Source organism: Pantherophis guttatus, chromosome 8 (genome assembly GCF_059756535.1).
Source record: "Pantherophis guttatus breed Tessera chromosome 8, ASM5975653v1, whole genome shotgun sequence".
NCBI lineage: Eukaryota > Metazoa > Chordata > Lepidosauria > Squamata > Colubridae > Pantherophis > Pantherophis guttatus.
This window is the reverse complement of record NC_142070.1, coordinates 45,873,389-45,894,900: the sequence shown is the minus strand read 5'-3', so window position 1 is coordinate 45,894,900 and position 21,512 is coordinate 45,873,389. Positions and strand designations below refer to the sequence as shown.

At 38.6% G+C, this 21,512-nt stretch overlaps 1 protein-coding gene across 9 annotated transcripts in view; it reads left to right on the top strand.

Moving 5' to 3' along the window:
- Positions 1-21,512, top strand: part of TENM3 (teneurin transmembrane protein 3) — a 1,586,501-nt gene that overhangs the window by 1,175,798 nt on the left and 389,191 nt on the right. For all 9 annotated transcript variants that reach the window (XM_087874734.1, XM_087874727.1, XM_087874726.1 and 6 more), the window contains one exon: positions 10,578-10,877. In XM_087874734.1, coding sequence (XP_087730860.1) covers positions 10,646-10,877 — 232 coding nt within the window. In that variant the 5' untranslated portion in view covers positions 10,578-10,645. The remainder of the gene's footprint in view (positions 1-10,577; positions 10,878-21,512) is intronic.

Genomic DNA, 21,512 nt, shown 5'->3' with positions numbered 1-21,512 from the left:
GGCGGCTGCAAAAAGTGGCTGCAAACAAACTCTTGCCAGCCCTAGTCCTGTCCATCTGGGGTAAGGAGTACTGGCGCTGGAGCTCCGAGCAGTGTCTGGTGCAGGCTGTCTGGGCAGCCATGAAGCGGGATCGGCATGGCTGGTTCTTGCCCGCAGCATTGACAGCAAGGATCAGGTCAGAGCCGCTGATGCTGCTGCCCAAGATCAAGTGGCAGGCCAGATTTGGTGAGCCGGACGCACCGCTGCCACTCAGGAGACGAGAGACAGGAGGCACTGCGAGAGAGCCCATTTCTGATGTTCTTCTCCTCCTGGGCGGCAGCAGCATGTTTAGCTCCCCAAATCAGGCTTGGTGATCTCTGTGAGGGGGAGACGCAGGTGGGCAGAGGTGGGGAGGCGGAGAAGCAAGAATTCTGCCACTCGCCCAAACCCCATATCTCTTGTTTGTCCTGCAGGCTCTTCAAGAGGAAGGCGATCGAGCTAGTCTCTGGCTTTTGCAATCCAAGCCAGCGCTTCTTCTCCTGCTCCCCTTTCCTCCCCCCTGGAGCCAAAGCAGAGAACAAAAGGATGGCTGGGAAGAGTTTAAAAGAGAGAATCCAAGGTGCTGGTTCTCAAGTTAAACACCGCTGGGGCAAAATGCACAGACAGCTCGCATCGGCACTGCTCAGAGCTCCGGCGCTAGTACCCCACCCTCCAGGTTGACAGGGCTAGGGCAAAAAGCAACAGCCACTAAGAGAAGGGGCGTGCAAGCTATGGTTTGCAGCCTCCGTGAGGCCATTCCGGGTGGATGGCAGGTGTGCATGGGGCATGTTCCCCCCCCCGTTTGCCCCACCGCCTCGCCTCCTCACCTCGTGCTGTTTGCATGGGAAGCAAATTAAAAGCTGCCATGATGGCTGGAGGCAGCGGCCTGAGTGGCACCGGCAAAACAGCTGTCGGCGCTCCATCACCAGTCCCCCTGCAGCGGACTGATGTTTAGGGACCTCCTGCACCTGAAAAATAATAAGACAACACCCCCCCCCCAATAATAAGACCAAGGCCATATTTTGGAGATCAAAAGAAAATGAGACCCTGTCTTATTTTCAGGGAAACATGGAATTATAGGCAGTTCCAAGTAGTGTGGGTTTTTTTGCAAAGTAAGGATATTTAGGTCTAATGAGTTCAACATTTCCAAATATCTAGATGGTACAACCATTTATTTCTTCCTTCATAGTTGCTCAACTTCAATTTGCAAATCGCGATATTTCATTATTTTTCCTAACTTTCTCTGCAATTTGTGCATCACCTGCACGATTGCAATACCTTGTATTTCAATATTAATGAATCAGACTTTTTTCTTTTCCACAATAGTAATGTCAGGCATGTATCTGTTTGTTTGGATTCTTTTTCTTTTCCACAATAGTAATGTCAGTCATGTATCTGTCTGTTTGGATTCAAAAGTCTCACAAGTTCTTGACTTGTTCATTTTCAAGAACTTTGTCAACTTGGTGTTTCCAGTAATTTTTGCTGTATTCAAACCCAAACTTCTGGCAAAGCTTCCAATGTATAATTTTTGCAATTTGAATTTGATGTTGTACATAATCAGTCTGTGAAATTTTGCTGCAACCACTGGCAAAATCATCCAATGATGATGATGATTATATTATATTGTACCATTTATTTTTATTTTACTATACTTTATTATATTATTATTGTTGTTATGGTTTGTCACATAATTAATTAGATGTTTAGACTGGATTTGGCACTGAGGAGTCTTGGTGGTGCAGCAGACTAAAGTGCTGTTAAGTTGCTAGCACTTAGCTGCCAGCTGCCTGCAATTAGTGCAAGTTCAAATCTCACCAGGCTCAAGGTTGACTCGGCCTTCCATCCTTTCGAGATAGGTAAATTGAGGAGTCAGATTGTGGGGGCAATAAGCCAACTTTGTATAGAACAACACTGCTTGGGGGGGGCAAAAGCCTTAATAAGCAGGTATATGCAAAAAAGTATGCAGGCTATTGCTATAATGCATTGTAAGCCGCCCTGAGTCTACGGAGAAGGGCGGCATATAAATTGGACAAATAAATAAATAAATAATAAACAAACAAACAAATAATAAATAAATATTCATCTTGGGATAAGCAGGATGTAAATTGTTCCAAGTGAAGCTGTCTTTTGCAATTGACTGATGGTGATTTTGTTAATGCCAATGGTATTCAAGTGATGCTCCCGATGTTTTGAAATTGCACCCAATGCACCTATTGCAATTGGTACTATCTAGGTTTACTATCTAGGCCTTCTATTGCCACCTTTGTTCAATTTTTATTTGCAGATCTTTGTGTTCTATGATTTTTTTTTCAGTTCTTTTTCTTCTTCAGTATCCATTATCCCCACTTTTTGATCTTTCATCTTGATAGTTCTTAAGTCTGGGATGTTATGTGACAGATACCACATATTGTTTGAATTCTAAAATCCCAGAACACTTTGGTTTCTTCGTTTTCCATTTAGTGGTCCTGCCAGTTCTTGCTTGCAGGCAAATTGTATGTCTTGCAGATATTCCAATGCATCATTGTTCTTACTTTGTCATGTCATTGTTTGTAGTCAGTCTGTTCTTGCTGAAACTAACTAGGTGGTACGTTATTTCTTTAACTTTTTTGCAGAGACAGAATTTGCTCTCTGTTGCTATCATCTCGTTTCTTCAATGTAGTCTGGTTGCCAATTGACTCATTGTTTAAGTGGGGTTTTGTCTCCACCCCTGAGTGTGACTGTGGTATTCCTCGATTAAATATCCACCACATTGTGTCCGAATGTCCATCAAGAGCTTACACCAGCCCAATGTCTGATTTTTTTCAACATAGACCACCCTGTCCTTGAATGGTTGGGTGGACTGGACATTAACATTTGAACTACTATAAGTCCATGTATTTGCCATACACTAAATAAATAAAATCTCATTTCTGGTTTTGTATGCATTTGTTCTTAAGGCTTGATGTTGTGCAGCCAAAATTAACCCTTCTGTCTTTTTTTAAAAAATTCCTGCTCTTAGCAATTGCAAGGTCTTCTGATTATCTGCTACTTTGCGTGTATGTGTGTGTATTTATGTGTTTACTAATCATGTAATACCTTGTTTTGCCATGTCTCTTTTCTAGTCTTCATTTGGTTTTTCTTGTAAGTCAGTTTGGTATATCCAGTAGTCAGTAAAGCCTTCTTGATATACCAGCTTAAGTGTATGTTTTTCATTGTCCTTCAGATATTCTTCCAATACCCCTGTTTCTTCTTCAGTTGTGTGGTATATTTGCAACATTCCATCTCCACCTATTTTCCTTGGTAAGTAGCCTGTCAACATCACTGCCTAGTTGAAGAGCATGATTCATTGTCATTATTTTTCTAGTCTTTCTATTCAGGGCTTTTAGTTCTGCTTGAGTCCAGTCTGCTATTACAGCAGTGTATCTAATGACTGGCATTACACAGATATTAGTTGCCTTGATAATATTTCCTCTGAATTTTGACTTTAAGGTCTTCACTCTGATGATGTACTCATTTTAATCTTCCCCTTGACTTTGATGTGTTTGAAGTTGTTAGCTTAAAGACTGCCCGGGTATTTTTAGTGATCGTCCTCAGACTCTTGATGTTACTTTCATAGGGCATCTTGATTCTTTCAGTTTTCACAATTTTTCTGCTATTGATGGTGAGGGTGACACATTTGACCAGTCCAACTCCATTGCAATATCTTGGCTGTATATATGAACAGTGTTGAGCAATGATTCCTTTTCAGATAGTGGTTTTCCATGCAAGTTGTTCCATAGTAAATACCTGGCTGTGTATTTGATGCCATAACTGAGCTCTTCTACCTCTTTTTACCAATAATATAGTTATTTTTTTTCTATGTGGTCCATTTGGTGATGTCCATGTTTATGGGTATAATTTTGATTGTTTAATGGCAATATTAGGAATGAAGAAATAATTGGAGTGGAATAATTTGCTAAGTCATTTTTCTACTACATGTTGGTTTCCTAAACCATACAATCCAACTATATTTTCCTCCTTAATTGCAACTATGGCATTCCTGTCTCTAATCACACTAGGCTTTCAAGTTATGTCAACTTCAGATTGAATTTGCTGATAATTCTCATCTACCTCCTCTTTACATGCATCAATGGGTTGAAGCTTAAACTTGAATATTATTACATTGATGAGCTGACCATGAAGTGTAACTGTTATTGTATTCAGTTGTTGATTGCATTGAAGCCATTGCTTTCTCCCACATACAGTAGTCTTCGCTTAGCAGCCACATTTATTTATTTATTTAGCATATGGAATATCATACATGGACTGGCAATATAAATTAACATTTTAACTAGATTAGTAGAACCCAGTAAAATATAAATGTTTTAAAAGATCTATATTCAAATATCAATGTCTAAGCCATTTAACTATTGAAGTGCAGCATCATTTTTATTATAAAAATCAGATATTGGACTGAGAAATATCCTCAGTTTACGATGTGATCTACAGTTTGATGTGGGACCCCCTGCAGTCACACTGAGGGGAGGATATTATGCCCCATTTATAGAGAGAGTCACGGCAGATACCATGTGAGGAGCAAACCTTATTCAGGATTGTCCATTGCTGACATGGTAGTTCAAAGCCTGGCAGGTTTTTTGTGGGGTCACTTATATGTCTTCCTATATCTGGGCATTCAGCAACCCATTTGGCTTTTCATTGGGAATTGATGTTAAAGTTTATTTATTTTATTTGTTTGTCAAACATGTACAAGATAATAAGTATAGGTATGAACATAAACATGAACAAAAAAAGTAAATACAGATAAATGGGGACAGTAAGTCAGGGACCATAGGCACGTGTTTGCGCTTATGCATGCCCCCTTTACGGACTTCTTAAGAATGGGGTGAGGTCCACAGTAGACAGTTTGAGATTGAAGCTGTGAGGGTTTAAGGCTGTAACAACGGACTTGGGTAGAGCATTCCAGGCATTGACCACTGTTGCTGAAGTCATATTTTCTGCAATCGAGTTTGAAGAGTTTACCTTGAATTTGGTGATTGTTTGCCCGTATATTATTGTGGTTGAAGCTGAAGAAGTTGTTGACAGACAAAACATTGTAGCAAACAATTTTGTGTACTATGCTTAGATTGGATTGCAGGCGGTGCAGTTCCAGATTGTCTAAACCCAAAATTTCAAGCCTGGACGCATAGGAAATTCTATTGTGAGTAGAGAAGTGGAGTACTCTTCTCAAGAAATACCTCTGAACTTGCTCAATCATGTTAATGTCCGATATACAGTGTGGGTTCTAGGTGGACGAGCTGTATTGGTGTGGCAAAGGTTTTGTATGCCCTAGTTAGAAATACAATGTTACCAGAGAAGAAGCTTTGCAAAATTAGGTTAACAACTCTTAATGCCTTTTTGGCAATGCTGTTACAATGAGCTCTGGGGCTTAGATCATTTGAGATGAATACTCCTAGAACCTTGACAGAGTGAGGGTCATCTTTGAGATTGTTTCCACCCAACTTGTATTTGGTGTTCTGATTTTTATTGCCAATGTGTAGGACAGAGCATTTATTAGTTGAAATTTGGAGTTGCCAATTATGTGACCATTCAGACACATAGGCAAGGTTGCTTTATAGGGCAGTAGGATTGTCAGTGGTGTTAAATAATTTTATGTCATCGGTGAAGAGGACGCAGCTGCTTTTAATATGATAACATAGATCGTTGATGTAAAGCAGAAAGAGTGTGGGTCCTAAAACGCTGGCTTGGGGGACACCGCTGTTAACTGGTGCCAGATTTGATAGGGCCCTCCCTATTTTGAATATTTGTTGCCTGTTTGTTGTTGGGCAGATGTTGTGCATCCCTGGATTTGAGACTTCCTGCTGATAAATAAGGAAGGTCGGCATGCACCAGGAGGAGTGAGTTATTTATAATTTTTGCCTTCTTAAGTGCTATGTGGTCAGAACAGGAAGCCAGCAAGTTATACTTACTAGAATTATTGGGATTGTTAACCTTCGTTGCTAAACATTGCAGTTGCTAAGCAGAAAAATGATATGACTACAGTGGACTTATAACACCACTTCGTAATACTGTTGTTATATCATATGATTACAGTTTGTAATTTTGGCTGCTGGTGTCAAGCCATTTTTTCCATGTTTGGCTCCATGAGGCAGAGTGGGAGCAAATGGGCTGATCTCAGGAATCCCCAAGGAATCCTTCATTGATTGGCCAGGAAAATGTTACTTGACCAATTAGGAATTCTTTCTGGCTAAGTAAATAGCCACAGAGAAATCTGCAGTCCCCTTTTAAAATGAATCTGCCAAATGGCCCTGTTGAAGACCTTTCCAGCCCTATGCATTTGGCCAGGCCAGAGGTACAGGACTGGTACCTGGATGTCAGCAGAGCGGCTGGTCCTCTCAGCAAGCCTGCCAGGAAGAAGCGGAGGCAGTGGGCCTTCTCTCGCAGATGCACTATGCCCTCGGCCTGGATCTGCACACGGGCTACCTGGGCGTGCCGCGTTTCCTCCATGAGAAGCTTCAAACCTAAAGCAAGACAAGGCCTGCTGCAATTCACTTGTCCTTCTCATGAGTTTTCCCGCATTGAATTTCTCACAGTGAGTTGTCCTGCAGTTAGCTGCAGCGAGTTGGACGGGGCAAGATGGACAGGGCGAGTTGTCCCATTTATAGCATGTCTGACAAATGGAAAGCAAATATTAAGCTGCATTATGTTTTTTAAGCAAAAAGCTTAAAATAATACAGAACATGGGAGATATAAATTTAATGCTAGAACTGCCTATGGGTTATTTGAGGTGGCAAATTTTATTTCCCAACTGTTTCTGTGCGACTTACTCCCTAAAATTGAAATTGAAATATGCTCCTGCAGCAAAGAGACACCTACCTTACACAGAATATAAAAGAACATATGATGTATTTATCTAAATATGCAGTTCTAGATATATGTGCTTGAAGAATTCAAATAAATATGTAAGAAATCTTGTTTGTTTAGCACAAGGAAGATTATATTTTCTACGTTTGCTATATCATCGTGAAAACTGGAAACTGGCCTCACAAATGAAAACTTTCATGTGTAGAAGGATTTTTTTAATTACTACAAACTATTTCAAACTGTGTTATGTGGGCATAATATTAAGGGCTTGCTTGATTCAGACATGTAAATTGTATTGTAATTCCATGCATTACCTATACTAAAGAAATAAACTAAACATACTAAAGTAAATTAAATGTGTATAATTTTCATGAATAGGTTTATATTTTATGGATTAAAAGTAATCTGATTCATTATTAAAATTCATTAAAATTACTACTATTTTATAGAGCCCCTTATTTCATCCCAGTATATTCAAAGTATAGACTCAATATTTTCAGTATCTCCCTTTCTCTGTTGTTCTCACAACAGAGATAAAAAATGTAAATGAAAATATGCTGAAGTTTGACTATGGGATCATTTTTGCTTTAAATCAAAAACTTATAATTAATTTTCAGGGAATTATTTTGCTATGAGTAGAGACTAGAGCAGGGGTGGGTTCTACTTACCTGTACTACCAGTTCTCATCGTGCCTACGCATGCATGGAGGCACGAAAGAACATCAGGGCAAGAGTACGTCCTGCTCATGAACACCTAGACAATGTGCTTTGGACAGGCAACACAAATATAATTTATCAATAGTACCAGAAGACTTGTTAAATGAAAACCAAGTCAGCATTTTACCAAAAGAACCTGATACCAATTGTAAAGCTTAGTGGTGAAAATATTATGATTTCAGGCTGCTTTGCTGCATCTTCCTGGGCAGCTCACCACTATAGATTTCACTAGGAATACTTCATTATACCAAAAGGTGCTTGATGATATTGTGAAATATAAGACTGGGTTTTATTTTGGGGAAACATGGTAAATAACGACTGGGGAAAAAAGGAGGGCTCTGGAATGGTCAAATCAAAGCACAGATCTAAATCCCATCAAGATGCTGTCAACTTTTCAATTTTTGTTCAATTACATTACATTTATATATTGTTTAATCAAAAATTAAATATTGGCAGGTCCACATCTTTAAAAATTAGAGAAAACTTTACATGGAGTGTACTTACTTTTTCACATCCCTAATCTTCTCAGGAATTGTCTTCATCACTTTATTTGAAAATCTGAATCTGCTTTGCAAGAAATTAGCCTTTTGATTATAATACCTGGATTGTTAAAGCTATTCCAATTACTCCCATGAAATAGATTGCAATTTTTAACTATTCATTCTTATCTTGAAGAAGTTTTAACCCTAAAAGCACTGACGTATGTTGAATTCATTGATTTCTGTGAGAAAGAAATCAGGAATTATTCATAATTAAACCATGAAGAATTTTCAGTTGCAGATAAGAAAATTACTATTTAATAACAAATAAAGGATTTTATGAATACACATCTGTCAGAGAAAGTGTGTGCACAATTATTAGGCAGGTTATATTTTGGAGGATTAATTTTATTATTGAACAACTACAGTGCTCTTGGTCAATCCAAAATGTTAATAAACCTCAAACCTGAATAATTAAGAAGTAAAAGTGAGGTTTTGGCTCTCTTAGCAGAATATCTATGTGTGCACAATTATTGGGCAACTGTTAATGTGTAGTAGGTATTATTATGCAACTAAGTGAAAAATGAAAACTTGCCAATCTCATTTGTTTATTATGTGAGAACAATAAATAAAACTCCAAATAAACTACAAATAAACATTTCTGACATTAAAAAAAACCCCACCAGTGAACAATATAGCCACGCTTCTTTTCAATAACAGTCATACGCCTTCCATTCATCTTGTCAGTTTCTTGATCTGTTGATGATCAATTTTTTGTGCAGCAGCAATCACCGCCTTCCAAACACTGTTCAGAGATGTGTACTGTTTTCCTTCCTGTTTAAGAAGGGCCCACAAGTTCTCAATAGGCTTTAGATCAGGTGAGGAAGGGGGCCATGTCATTATTCTTTCATATTTAAGAAGTTTACTGGCTAGCCACACAGTGGAGTACTTCAATGCATGTAATAGACGTTTTCCTGTACCACTGCTTGAAGACAGCATCTTCTAAAAACTGGCAGTAGGTTTAGGAGTTGATTTTTAGTCCATCTTCAATCAAAAGATCCAACCAGCTCATTCTTAATAATACCAGCTCATACCAGTACCTCACCTCTACCTTGCTGGCATCTGAGTCAAAGTGGAGCTCTGTGCCCATTTCTGATCCAGGGCCTATCCATCTGGTCTGTCAAGAGTCACTCTCATCTCTAATGGGACAAAAAGATAAGTATAATAAAAGAAAAGTAGAGGGGGAAATGTAAATAATAGAGGATTATGGTTATGAAACTGCTGTAGAGGAGGAATATATGTTTTTGTGTTTGTTATGTCTAGTTATTTTAAAAAAGAAAAAAGAAAGAAAAAAGAATCACTCTCATCAGTCCATAAAACCTTTGAAAAATCTGTCTTCAGATATTTCTTGGCCCAGTCTTGCTGTTTCAACTTATGTGTCTTGTTCAGTGGTGGTTGTGTTTCAGCCTTTCTTACCTTAGCCATATCTCTGAGCACTGAACATGTTGTACTTCTGGGCACTCCAGGTAGGTTGCAGTTCTGGAATATGACAGCACTGGAGGATAATGGGTTCCTGGTACTTCATGTTTGATTCTTCTCAAATCTTTGGCAGCTAATGTGTGTCTTTTTTTCTCAACCCATTTCTTGCAACCCTGTTGACTATTTGGAACAAAACATTTAATGGTTCTGTGATCATGCCCCAATATCTTAGTAATTTCAAGAGTGCTGCATCCCTCTGAAAGATTTTTTACAATTTTTGACTTTTCAGAATCAGTTAAATCTCTTTTTTGGCCCATTTTGGCTGAGGAAACGAAGCTGCCTAATAATTCTGCACACAGTGTGTATGTAGGTTAATTTATTACAGTTTTCCTAATATTGTTTCTACAGTATTACATTTCTATACATAAAATTTATCTAGAATAGTTACTGTACCTGACTGAAAGCAAAAACTATTTTAAAATTAAAGCTAAGAACTAACAAAACAGCACATAAATGCGTGTGTGTGTGTGTACATAGATGTATTGAGAGAAATAGCATATCAGCTGGGGTTTTTTTTGGAAGTACAGTTTTCCTAGAAATTGAAGAAAACAATTAATTTGCATGATTAAACCCAAAAATAGGAATAACTTTCTCCTGTAACAGAACCAAATGTTACCTTAAAATCTTTGTTGAGCCTGAATTAAAACATATCTGGTTGGAAAGAATGAAGTTATTACCAGTTTAGAAGAAAGATTCAGACAACATAACATATTTGACATATTCTCCACACAGACTGGACAAGAACTTCAACTAGAATAAGTACATAAAGTATAATTGGTATTGTGTAAGGGATTATATATTTGAAATTTCCACAAACCTCTAGATAGCCTTAAAAGTTGGAAATTGAAAGGGAGTCCCATTTCTCCTTCATTATGGTATTTGGTTATGGAAAGAATGAATAAACTTATACTACACATGTAAGTTGATAGAACACATATAATATAGAATCTATTTCCAACATATGCTCTATTTAATTCTGTTCCAGGTGAATAATTGAATGTATAGAAGAATTCCAGGTGGTATTATCTGACGTGCATACAGAAGGAATGAAGCATGGATGTGAAAGAACGCAGACCTTATTGCTCCCTGACAAAGAGCAGAAGAGACAAGGAAAGGCGTTATACAAATTCTTCCACAGAAAATGAAGAATGCAGAGTGCCTACTCAGAAGTCCTACAGTTCAAGTGAAACCTTGAAAGCTTTTGATCATGATTCTTCCAGACTGCTGTATGGAAATCGGGTAAAAGATTTAGTTCCCAGGGAATCTGATGAATATACCAGACAAGGTAGGCAATTAGCATAAATCTCCTTTATGAATGTATACATTGTCCTCTGTGTGGTCCATTTTCTCATGCCAGTAATATGAATGATTCACTAATGGTATATTATATTGCTACCATATTGGTCTCAAACTTTAATGTGATTATTCCTGTTAATACTTACTTATTTACTATCTGTGTGCCTTATCAGTGTAAGAAAGCTAAATATTTTGGGAAACGCTTCAGAACATACACATTGTTGTTTCTAGATTATGATACACATATGCAGTTACCTTATCTCCAAAAACCACCTGGAAAGGGATTTGATAGCTGACAAGTTAATTAAAAAAGTGTTTTGGTTTCCATATCAAGTAGATTAATATATTGTATGATATAATATAATATTGTATCAGATAGATAGAGTGCAGAGGTGTTTTCAGCAGGTTCTGACCAGTTCTGGAGAACAGGTAGTGAAAATTTTGAGTTCAGAAAACAGGTAAATACCACCTCTGATTAGCCCCGCCCCCATCTATTTTCTGCCTCCTGAGTCCCAGCTGATTGGGAGGAAATAGGGATTTTTGCAATAACCTTTGCAGACAAACTCTTCATGATCCCTTTATCATGATAGAATTTCTTCGTCTAGGTGGATTTCCAAAATTTGAATATCACATCTTATAACAGACTATTCAGTTAAGTTGTCCCCAGAAATTTTAGGGGAAGTCATCTCCATTTCTTAAGCGTTGTCTGGAGACATTTCCATAGATATGTGGCCAGCATAACATCACACCGCAGCACAGAGCATATGGCAAAACACAGAACACTTATCTTCCTGCATCCTTAAATGTACTCCCTATTCATCTACTTGCATTTGCATGCTTTTGAACTGCTAGGTTGGTAGGAGCTGGGACAAGTGATGGTAGCTCACTCCATCTTGCGGCACTTGGGTCTCAAACTGTCGAACTATAGATCTTTAACAGTCTGGATGGACCTTCTCCAAGATTATTTATCCCTAACCTGGCTTCAGATCTTCTTATGGCATACCCATCACTAGTGCAATTGAGTCCATTCAAATTTCTCCTGGTCACTTTAAAGAATATGCTAATTTGAACTATCCTTATACTCTTGTTAGATTTTATTTACATGTCCTTTCCTCTTATATCAAAATTTGATATAATTGGCGGAACAATAACAAATCTAAATAAAGAAGCTAAATAAAGAAGTGTGAACAATTGGACTCAGTGTGTGTTTGTTGGAAAATCCTTCCATCTTTACCAGAATTCTATACAAAGTTCCATTAATATTTCATAGTCATACTGTCATAGTCATAACTACTTGTCATGGAAATAACAAGATATATGGGAATGATTATAAATTGCAAATTTATGGTTAAATTCTGTATATTCTGTATATAAAGTTGCATCCCTTCTGGCACTTTGTGTCCCTTTTGATTTCTTTTTATTTATTATAATATACTGTCATACTCATCATTCTTAGAAAATAAAGTTGTGGGCAGCTGACTATAGTCTGGCATTTGTTCTATTTTTCTCCTGAATTGTGCATCATCACTCAGGGAAAAAAAAGTGACATGGAAGTGGTACTATCATATATGGTGTGTATGTAGAATGCAATATTTTGTTTATGTGATATGTAGGTGTTAATTTATTTTGTGAGTCCTTTGTAACTGGGCTAGGAACCCAGAAATTATGAATTCTAGTCCCACCTTAGGTGCAAAAGCATCTGGGTGACCTGGGGCCAGTTTCTCTTGACCCTAAAATGGCAAATCACTTGCAAAAAAACCTTGCAAAAGAAAATTATAGGGACTAGTTCAGACAGTCACCGGGAATCAACAATGCTTTGAAGGCACACAAAAATGTATTCATTTCTTTTATGAGTTCTTAGTCAGTTAGGTTTGCATTATGTACAGTATGCATTTGCTTTATGTAATTGCTTTCCTCCACACTTTGTTCTTCTAATTTCAGTACTTTGCTTTCTGCAAGATGCATACTTCATAATTGTTCATAGTCATCATGGAATTTTTTTTTGGCAAGAGTTGCCAAAAAGATGCAAATCCTCTCAAAACTTGAAGTGTGACATTGAACTAGGAAGGTTGGGAAAGACAACAATGGTTCTGTGAGCAAGTTCTAGTTCTATTGATACTTTTGATAAGATTGAATTGCAGATCATGTGTAATAAACTACCAGTCCTGTTAACACTTCTCCATCTGGTTTTCTGAGACATTACCATGTTTCCCCGAAAATAAGACCCTGTCTTATATTATTTTGAACCCTGAAATAAGGGCTGGGCCTTATTATCGGGGGGTCTTATTATTATGGGGGTTCAGGAGTCAGCGAGCGTGGCCACCTCATGGCTTCTGCTCATCAGCTGTTCGCTGAGCACTTGCCTGCTTCCCATCCATCCATCCATCCATCCTCCTCGCCTGCAAACTCCCGCCCCACTCCCACCTCACTGCCGGGCAACCCCCGGCAGCCCCAGATGCCCAAAGCCTGCGCCCACCTGGCTCCTTTTTCCACAGCACCCGGCTCTTTATTGAGGGGGGTGGCATGTGGGGCAGGGGAAAAGCAAGATGCGTCTTGCAAACACGTAAGGTAAAACCAAACTTCTCGCGAGTTTGAGAAGTTTGATTAAAATCGCGAGGTTTTTTTACCCTACGTGTTTGCCTGCAGACAACGGCAAGACAAGCGACGGAGCTGCAAGGTACCGTATTTTCCGGCGTATAAGACGACTTTTTAACACATGAAAATCTTCTCAAAAGTCGGGGGTCATCTTATATGCCGGGTGTCGTTCTCCTGTAACCAGGCAGACCAGCCCAAAAGGCTCTGACGAACCTTAAATGGCTCTGGCGATCCAAGCTCTGACGATCTGCTAATCAGGCAACTCAGCTGGGATCGCCAGAGCCATGGAGAAGGGAAAAACTTTTCCCTCTCCAGCTTGCTTACCTTAGCTCAGTGGTTGGGGGTCAAACAACCCTTTCACAGGGGTTTTGCAGGTGGTGCAATACAGAAAAACGAGCGCAGCCCTCGTCTCTGGAGGAGCCTGACCAAAGTTTCCAGTGCCACTTCAGGGAGCGCTCCTCAAAAGATGAGATCTTGCAGGAGGCTGATCTGGCATCCACAATGGAGAGCAAAATCCAGTTGCTCCCCGGACCAGTCACCATTTACCACTCCGAGTCCCAAGCATCAGGAGATGAGGGCTGCCTTGTGCACAAATATACCAAGGCGGAATCCTGATGCCGCTCTTACAGCGGAGAGAAGAAACCGGATTTTGCTCTCCATTGGAGACACCAGATCGCCCCTCTGCAAGCTCTCCTCTCTCAAGCAGCCCAAACAAAGTTTCCAGACCCGCTTCAGGGAGCGCTCCTCGAAAGATGAGATCTTGCAGGGGGCTGATCTGGTATCCGCAATGGAGAGCAAAATCCAGCTGCTCCCCGGACCAGTCACCATTTACCGCTCTGAGTCCCAAGCAGCAGGAAACGAAGGCTGCCTTCCGCTGCAAATATACCAAGGCAGAATCCTGATGCTGCACTTTCAGCAGAGAGATGAGGGCTGCCTTGGCCATCGGCTGGTGCAAATATACCAAGGCGAATGCTCTTGCCGCACAAGTTCAAGTAGTGCTTCGCTCCCACACTTCTTCCGGCCCTCAGTCTCTCAGGGAGATGCTTGACTTCCTCTCAGCCCCAAGACACTGGCTGGCCCATGAGATGAGAGAGAGAGAGAATGAGAGAGAAAGAGAGAGAATCAGAATGAGACAGAGAGAGAAAGAGACAAAGAATGAAAAAGAGAGAAAGACAGAATGAAATAGAATGAGAGAAAGAGACAGAGAGAATCAGAGAGAGAGAGAGTGAGAGAGAGAGAATGAGAAACAGAGAGACAGAGAATCAAAGAATCAGAGAGAATGAGAGAGAGAGACAAAATGAAAAAGAATCAGAATGAGAGAATCAAAATGAGAGGGAGAGAGTGGGGAGAGAGAGAAAGAGGGGGAGAGAGAAAGAGAGAATGAGAGAGAAAGAGTGGGAGAGAGAAAGAGAAAGGGGGAGAAAGAAAGAGAGAAAGTGGGGGGGGAGAGAGAAAGGGGGACAGAGAGAAAGAGAGAAAGAGTGGGGGAAAGAGAGAGAAAGAGGGGGGGAGAAAGAATGAGAGAGGGGGAGAGAAAAAGAAAGAGTGGGGGAAAGAAAGAATGAGAAAGAGAGGGGGAGAGAGAAAGAGAATGAGAGAGTGAGGAAGAGAGGGGGGAGAGAGAAAGAGAGAATGAGAAAAAGTTGCAAGGTTGGAGACCCCTGTTCTATTGGGTAAGTTTTTTTCCCCTTTGGGATCTTTAAAAAAAATAATTAATTGGGGTTTTTTTTAGTTGTTCTTTTTTAGACCTAGCCATTTAAAGTTTAGGAAGTTTTAAATTTAGTTTTCATATAAAAATAAAAATAAAATAAAATAAAATAAAATTTGTGCAGCTTTCTGAGATTTAGTGTGTTTCTGTAGTGTTTCACTCTAACTACACAAACACACAAAATCTCACAAAGCTGTATGTGGAATTTTGTGTGTGTAAAGTGTGAAAGTTGTTTTTTGGGGGCTTTTTGTGGCTGTGTGAGGGTCCTGCTTCTTTCAGGGGCCATTTTGGGTCTAACACAGCTGCTTTTACATTGTGGGTGAGCCAGTTGATGTTTTTTTAATTTTTATTTGGTGTGCGTTGGAAGAGGGGTAGTCTTATACGGTGAGTATAGCCCAAACCCTATATTTTAACAGGAAAATTTGGGGGTTGTCTTATACGCCCAGTCGTCTTATATGCCGGAAAATACGGTAGGTAAGACGGCTCCATGCACCCCAATGGTAACAGCAGCCTGGCTTCTGCCCTTTCCCGCCATCTCTTTGTTGAGGGGGATGGCAGGTAGGGTGGGGGAGAAGAGAGAGGCATGGAGCGAGACAGGGCTCGCTCTTCTTGCCATCTCTTCTCCCCCTCTCGCCAGGCATGGCAGGGCTTCCTGTCCCTGCCTCAATTGGATACAATTTGGGGATGGCAGGTGGGGAGGGGTGGGTCCAGGAAGACACGAGACGCGCATCTTACTTGCCTTGTAGCTCTGTCACGTGTCTCGCCATTTTCTGCAGGCAAACACGTAAAACCAAACTTCTTGCGAGTTCGAGAAGTTTGATTGAACTCGCGAGGTTTCTTTTACCCTACAACATGTTTGCCTGTAGATAATAGCAAGACACGCAATGGAGCTACAAGGCAGGTAAGACACATTTCATGTCTCCTCAGCCCCACCCCTCCCCACTTGCCATCCCCAAATTGCATCCAATTGGGGCAGGGACAGGAAGCCCTGCCATGCCTGGCGAGAGGGGCAGAAGAGATGGCAAGAAGAGTGAGCCCTGTCTCGCCCCATGCCTCTCGCTTCTTCCCCACCCCCCTCAATAAAGAGCCGGGCACTGTGGAAACGGGAGCCAGGTGGGCATGGGCTTTAGGCATCTGGGGCTGCTGAGAGTTGCAGCAGGAGCAGGGCGGGAGTTTGCAAGGGATCGCTTCCCCTTTGCCTTCTCTCCCAAAAGCACTCCTCGGGCACAGCCACTTCTGCAGCAGGAGACTCGTGCCTCGGGCCAGCCTTCCAAAGGGTACCATAGCAGCAGCTATCCACAATTTGTTAATCCTTATTTCGTCCTGACCCACATGGCCCAGTACGGTCAGGATGAAATAAAGGTAAAAGAAATTATGGATAGCTGCTGCTATAGTACTGTTTGGAAGGCCGCCGCGAGGCAAATGGGATGCATCGCTTGGCCTCCTGCTGCAGAAGTGTCCGCAATCCATAGCAAAAACGGCCGCGCTTGCTGGAGGGCTTATTTTCAGGGGAGGGCGTATATTTATGCCCACCCCAAAAATCAGACTTGGACTTATTTTAAGGACATGTCCTATTTTCGGGGAAACACGGTACATTTTGATGATGTAAGACTGAAATATTGTATGTTTATGCAATTTTAAAACAAAGGCTGCCCAAATTATTGGAATACATCAGTTAATAAGAGGAAAAAATTGACTGTCATTTTTCAGTTGTAGTTGTCTCATTTTTTTCTCTTAAAAAAGTTGACATACTTTTGCTGCATTTACTGTAGTGAATACATTTCTTCAGATTTGAAATGTGAAATTATTCAGTTATTTGTATTTAAAAAGTGACATATTGATGCACTAGGTAGAATATATTTTGTTAAATCAAATTATACTGCATTCTTCACAAAAGATGTCCTACACTGTGTGCACAATTATTAGACAAGTTTTATTTTGGAGGATTAATTTTATTATTGAACAACTACAGTGCTCTCGGTCAATCCAAAATGTTAATATACTTCAAACCTGAATATTTAAGAAAGCAAAAGTGAGAGTTTGACTTTCTTAGGATAATATCTATGTGCGCACAATTATTGGGCGACTATTAATGTGCAGAATTATTACTAAATGAAAAATGAAAATTTGCCCATCTCACTCATTTATTTGCATCTGTTAAAGTGAAAATAATAACTCAAAATGTACAAATAAACATTTCTGGCATTAAAAAAAAATCAGCCACTCTTCTTTTCAATAAGAGTCATAAGCCTTCATGGAGTCTGTCAGTTTCTTGATCTGTTGATGATCAACTTTTTGTGCAGAAGTAATCACAGCCTCCCGGGCACTGTTCAGAGAGGTGCACTGTTTTCCTTCACCATAAATCTCCCATTTAAGAAGGGCCCACAAGTTCTCAATAGGGTTTAGATCAGGTGAGGAAGGGGGCCATGTCATTATTCTTTCATCTTTAAGGCCTTTATTGGCTAGCCACACAGTGGAGTACTTTGATGCATGGGTTGTAGCATCATCCTGCATAAACATCATGGTCTTCTTGAAAGATGCAGGCTTTTTCCACTGCTTGAAGAAAGTGTCTTCTAAAAATAGGCAATAGGTTTAGAAGTTGATTTTGAGTCCATTTTCAACCCAAAAAGATCCAACTAACTGATTCTTAATAATACCAGCCCATACCAGTACCTCATCTCCACCTTGTCTGAGTGTCTGAGTTGAAGCGGAGCTCGGTGCCTGTTACTGATCCAGCCACAGGCCTAGGCATCTGGTTTGTCAAGAGTCACTCTCATCTCATCAGTCCATAAAACCTTAGAAAAATCTGTCTTCAAATATCTCTTGGCCCAATCTTGCCATTTCAACTTACGTATCTTGTTCTTGCGACCCTGTTAACTGTTTACAATAAAATGTTTGATGGTTCTGTGATCAGGCCCCAATGCCTTAGCAATTTCAAGAGTGCTACATCCCTCTGAAAGACTTTTTACAATTTTTGACCTTTTAGAATCAGTTAAATCTCTTTTTTGGCCCATTTTGCCTGATAAAAGAAGCTTCCTAATAATTATGCACACCTTGATGTAGGCGTTGATCTCCTTAGGCCACACCCTCCCTCATTACACAAATACACATCACCTGATATGCATATATCCACTAAGCATTCAAGTTTATACAGTTTAGAGGTGAAAAATATGCATAAAAATGATGATATGGTCAATATACTCACTTGTCTAATAATTGTGCACACAGTGTATTTCTTTAACCAGTATAGTATATGTACTGTAGATTTTTGAAATGCCAGTTTTTGATATGTTTTCAATTACAACATATGGTCTGTCTGGTTTACTGATTGACATAGTTTATTTAATAGTGATCAAAAGTGTTTGAAGTGGCTTATTGGCAGATTTAAATGATTTATTCATAGCTTGTTCACAATATTTCACTAAGAACTAAAAAGAATTTGTTCCTAATAGTTTAGTGCTTAGGATCTTGTATAGATTTGAATAAAAATAAATATTCTAATATTTAAATATTCTATTTATGTAGGCCCTTCAAAAAACATTTACTATGTGTATGTGCATTTTTAGGATTAAGAATGACTGATAAATCCATTGGGGAAAATTGTTTAAGCTCATATGTCATTTTTGTTATTAGACATGCTGAAGAAACATGACTTGAACCTCCTTTGTAATAAACTTCCCTTTCCCTCCCTCCAAAACAGGGTTTTAAAATTGACCATCTAGAAAAAAGAGCTTGGTTGAATGATTTAAATGACTTTTGAAATCTAAATTACTTTGCGTGTCTGAGACCTTGAACAAGGAAGATCACAGTGTGTGCTTCATAAAGTTTGGTTTTAGGTAAAGTTGGATAGAAATGATTTGGAAATTGGGATAAAGTGATAGATCTGAATGTTAAAATGGGTATTGGATAGAATAGTAGTTTGAAGATATGTATCCTGTTTTTAAGGTTCATTGTATGGAAAAAGAAACTAAATCAAATTAGGAAATAAACAAAGATAAATTTTTTATGTGAACTTTGATGAATTAGCTCCTGTTTAGTTACAAATGTGGGACTACCTAGACATAGCAAGCGAATGAAAGGCAAAGTGAGTCTGTAGAGACCTAAATTATAGTATTCAAAATAAAGAAATCTATTTGTAACTAGTATTGATCAAATTTCGCCCAACATACAAAAGATATCAAATCCTTCAAATGGTTAAATATATACGGAAAAAAAGAAAAACATTTCTTAAAAACATTTAAGAAAAACCATAATTTTATATGAAAATAATAATAATAATAATAATAATAATAATAATAATAATAATAATAATAATAATAATAATAATAATTTATTACATCCAAAAGAACAAACTAAGCATTATTCAGGCTTAGCTTAATTGATCCAGTAGAAGAGAGACTCATGGTTGAATTAGTATATCACCAATGATCAGTTGATGACTTTTAAGAAGGTAGTTTTTCCAGGCTAGTAATTGAGATTTGAATTCACATATTAAAGAACATGTTAATTATAATTTAGGAGTCAATCAACAAATGATGCTGTTCAAATAATGGATGTCTTCAGTTCAAATTTTATGTATGTAGCTATAAAATCCCAGTTACAAAAGTGAAATCAAAATTAAAAGAAAACAAAGTCCAAACATATGCTTAAGCTTGTGTCAGTACCAGAATTATTAATAAATTTCTGACTAGAAACAGCTGCAAACCAGGGAAATCTTTCTCTGTCCCCAAGATTATCTTTAGTAGATGACAAAATAATTTTATTATGGTCTGAGAAATAAACTTCATTCTACAAGATAGGTGATAGAATTTTTCCCAAGGCTTTAAAAAAATTAGGTCAGTGAAACAGATAGTTCCTCAATCACATTTGATTCATGTGGACAAAGGTATAAATTAAAAGAAAACTATAAGAAATATTTATAAGGAACTGCCAATGGCATATGCTTTATTCTCAATTGAATTAAACCTTATAGTATTAGAACATTCTATTTTTAAGTATATTTTTATAACAAATTTCATTTTTAACTAGGAAATCATGGTGAAATGTTATTATATACTGAGGTACAATCATCTAATTTGGCTGTAAAATTATAACCATGCTTCCTTATGACTTTCTGGGCATTAAAAGGAGAAAGCTGATCCTCAGGGGCCTAAATGGAAAGCCCATAAACTAATAGTAGTTTTGGACAAATGTGACCCAAGTATGTAATCTTAGATTAGCTTGCAGTTATTCCAATCAACTTTTTTTTGTGGGGAATGACGGAGTGCCACAGTTTTAGCAATAGTTTAAAGAGTGTGTTTCATTGCTCTTTACATAAGTTAGCCTGATCTATGTTCAGAGAAAAGAGGTTGAATTATATCATTTCAGGATTATGTTCTGATAGATTTTGAGGGTTGGAACTCCTGGAGAAGGTTACAAGCCCCAAATCAAAGCTTTACTTTAAATTGATGAAGTTTGAGCATTCCTGTAGAATATGGACAAACAGATAAAAGCAGTGATGATATTGCAACTACAGTGCCTCTCTCCCTTAGCATCTGTTATGCATTTGGCAGGCTGAAAGGGTTAACCATATTTTAAATTCCCCAAACATTTATAATTAGCAATGTACCTAATTCAATATATAAATGTAAAAAAAAATCAAAATTTCAATTAAGTATAAAAAGATAACATATTCTATAGCTAAAGTTAATATGTCACATTAGGTGGAAATTCAAGATGATTTATATATTCATTCAGTTATATTTAGAGAAAATGCCAAAATAGTAAAGTATAATCTGCCTTAGAACTTCATTATATTTATATAAAGACTTATGATTCAGGATCTACATATGAAAAATAGGGTCATAGCCATTCAGTATGGGAACAAACAGACTTTTATCATTTATTTGTTTATTTAACTTATTATATCCCATATCACAAAACATGGCTGGGTGGCATACAATACATAAACAATAATAAACATAAAACACTAAGTACCGCCAGAAAAGCAAGAAAGACAATTTTCACTTAATATCACCCACAACCATTCTTCAGGTTCATAATGGGAAGAGTCTTAACAAAGTTAATAGAAAATCCATGTCTTGAGGGCTTTCTGGAAAGCAAGTATGATCTTATGTCAGGATGAATGATATTCCATAGGACAGGGGCCACAGTAGAAGAAGCATGCCACCATAGATCTTATACGTTTTTAGCCAACTGGACTCCTGGCCTACCCCTCCTCCTCATCCTGATGGGGTGGATAGATGTAACTGGAAAGAGAGGTCCCTTTAACTATGCTATGTAGTGCTTTAAATTCTTGTTTTTATGTTTTGCATTGTGATC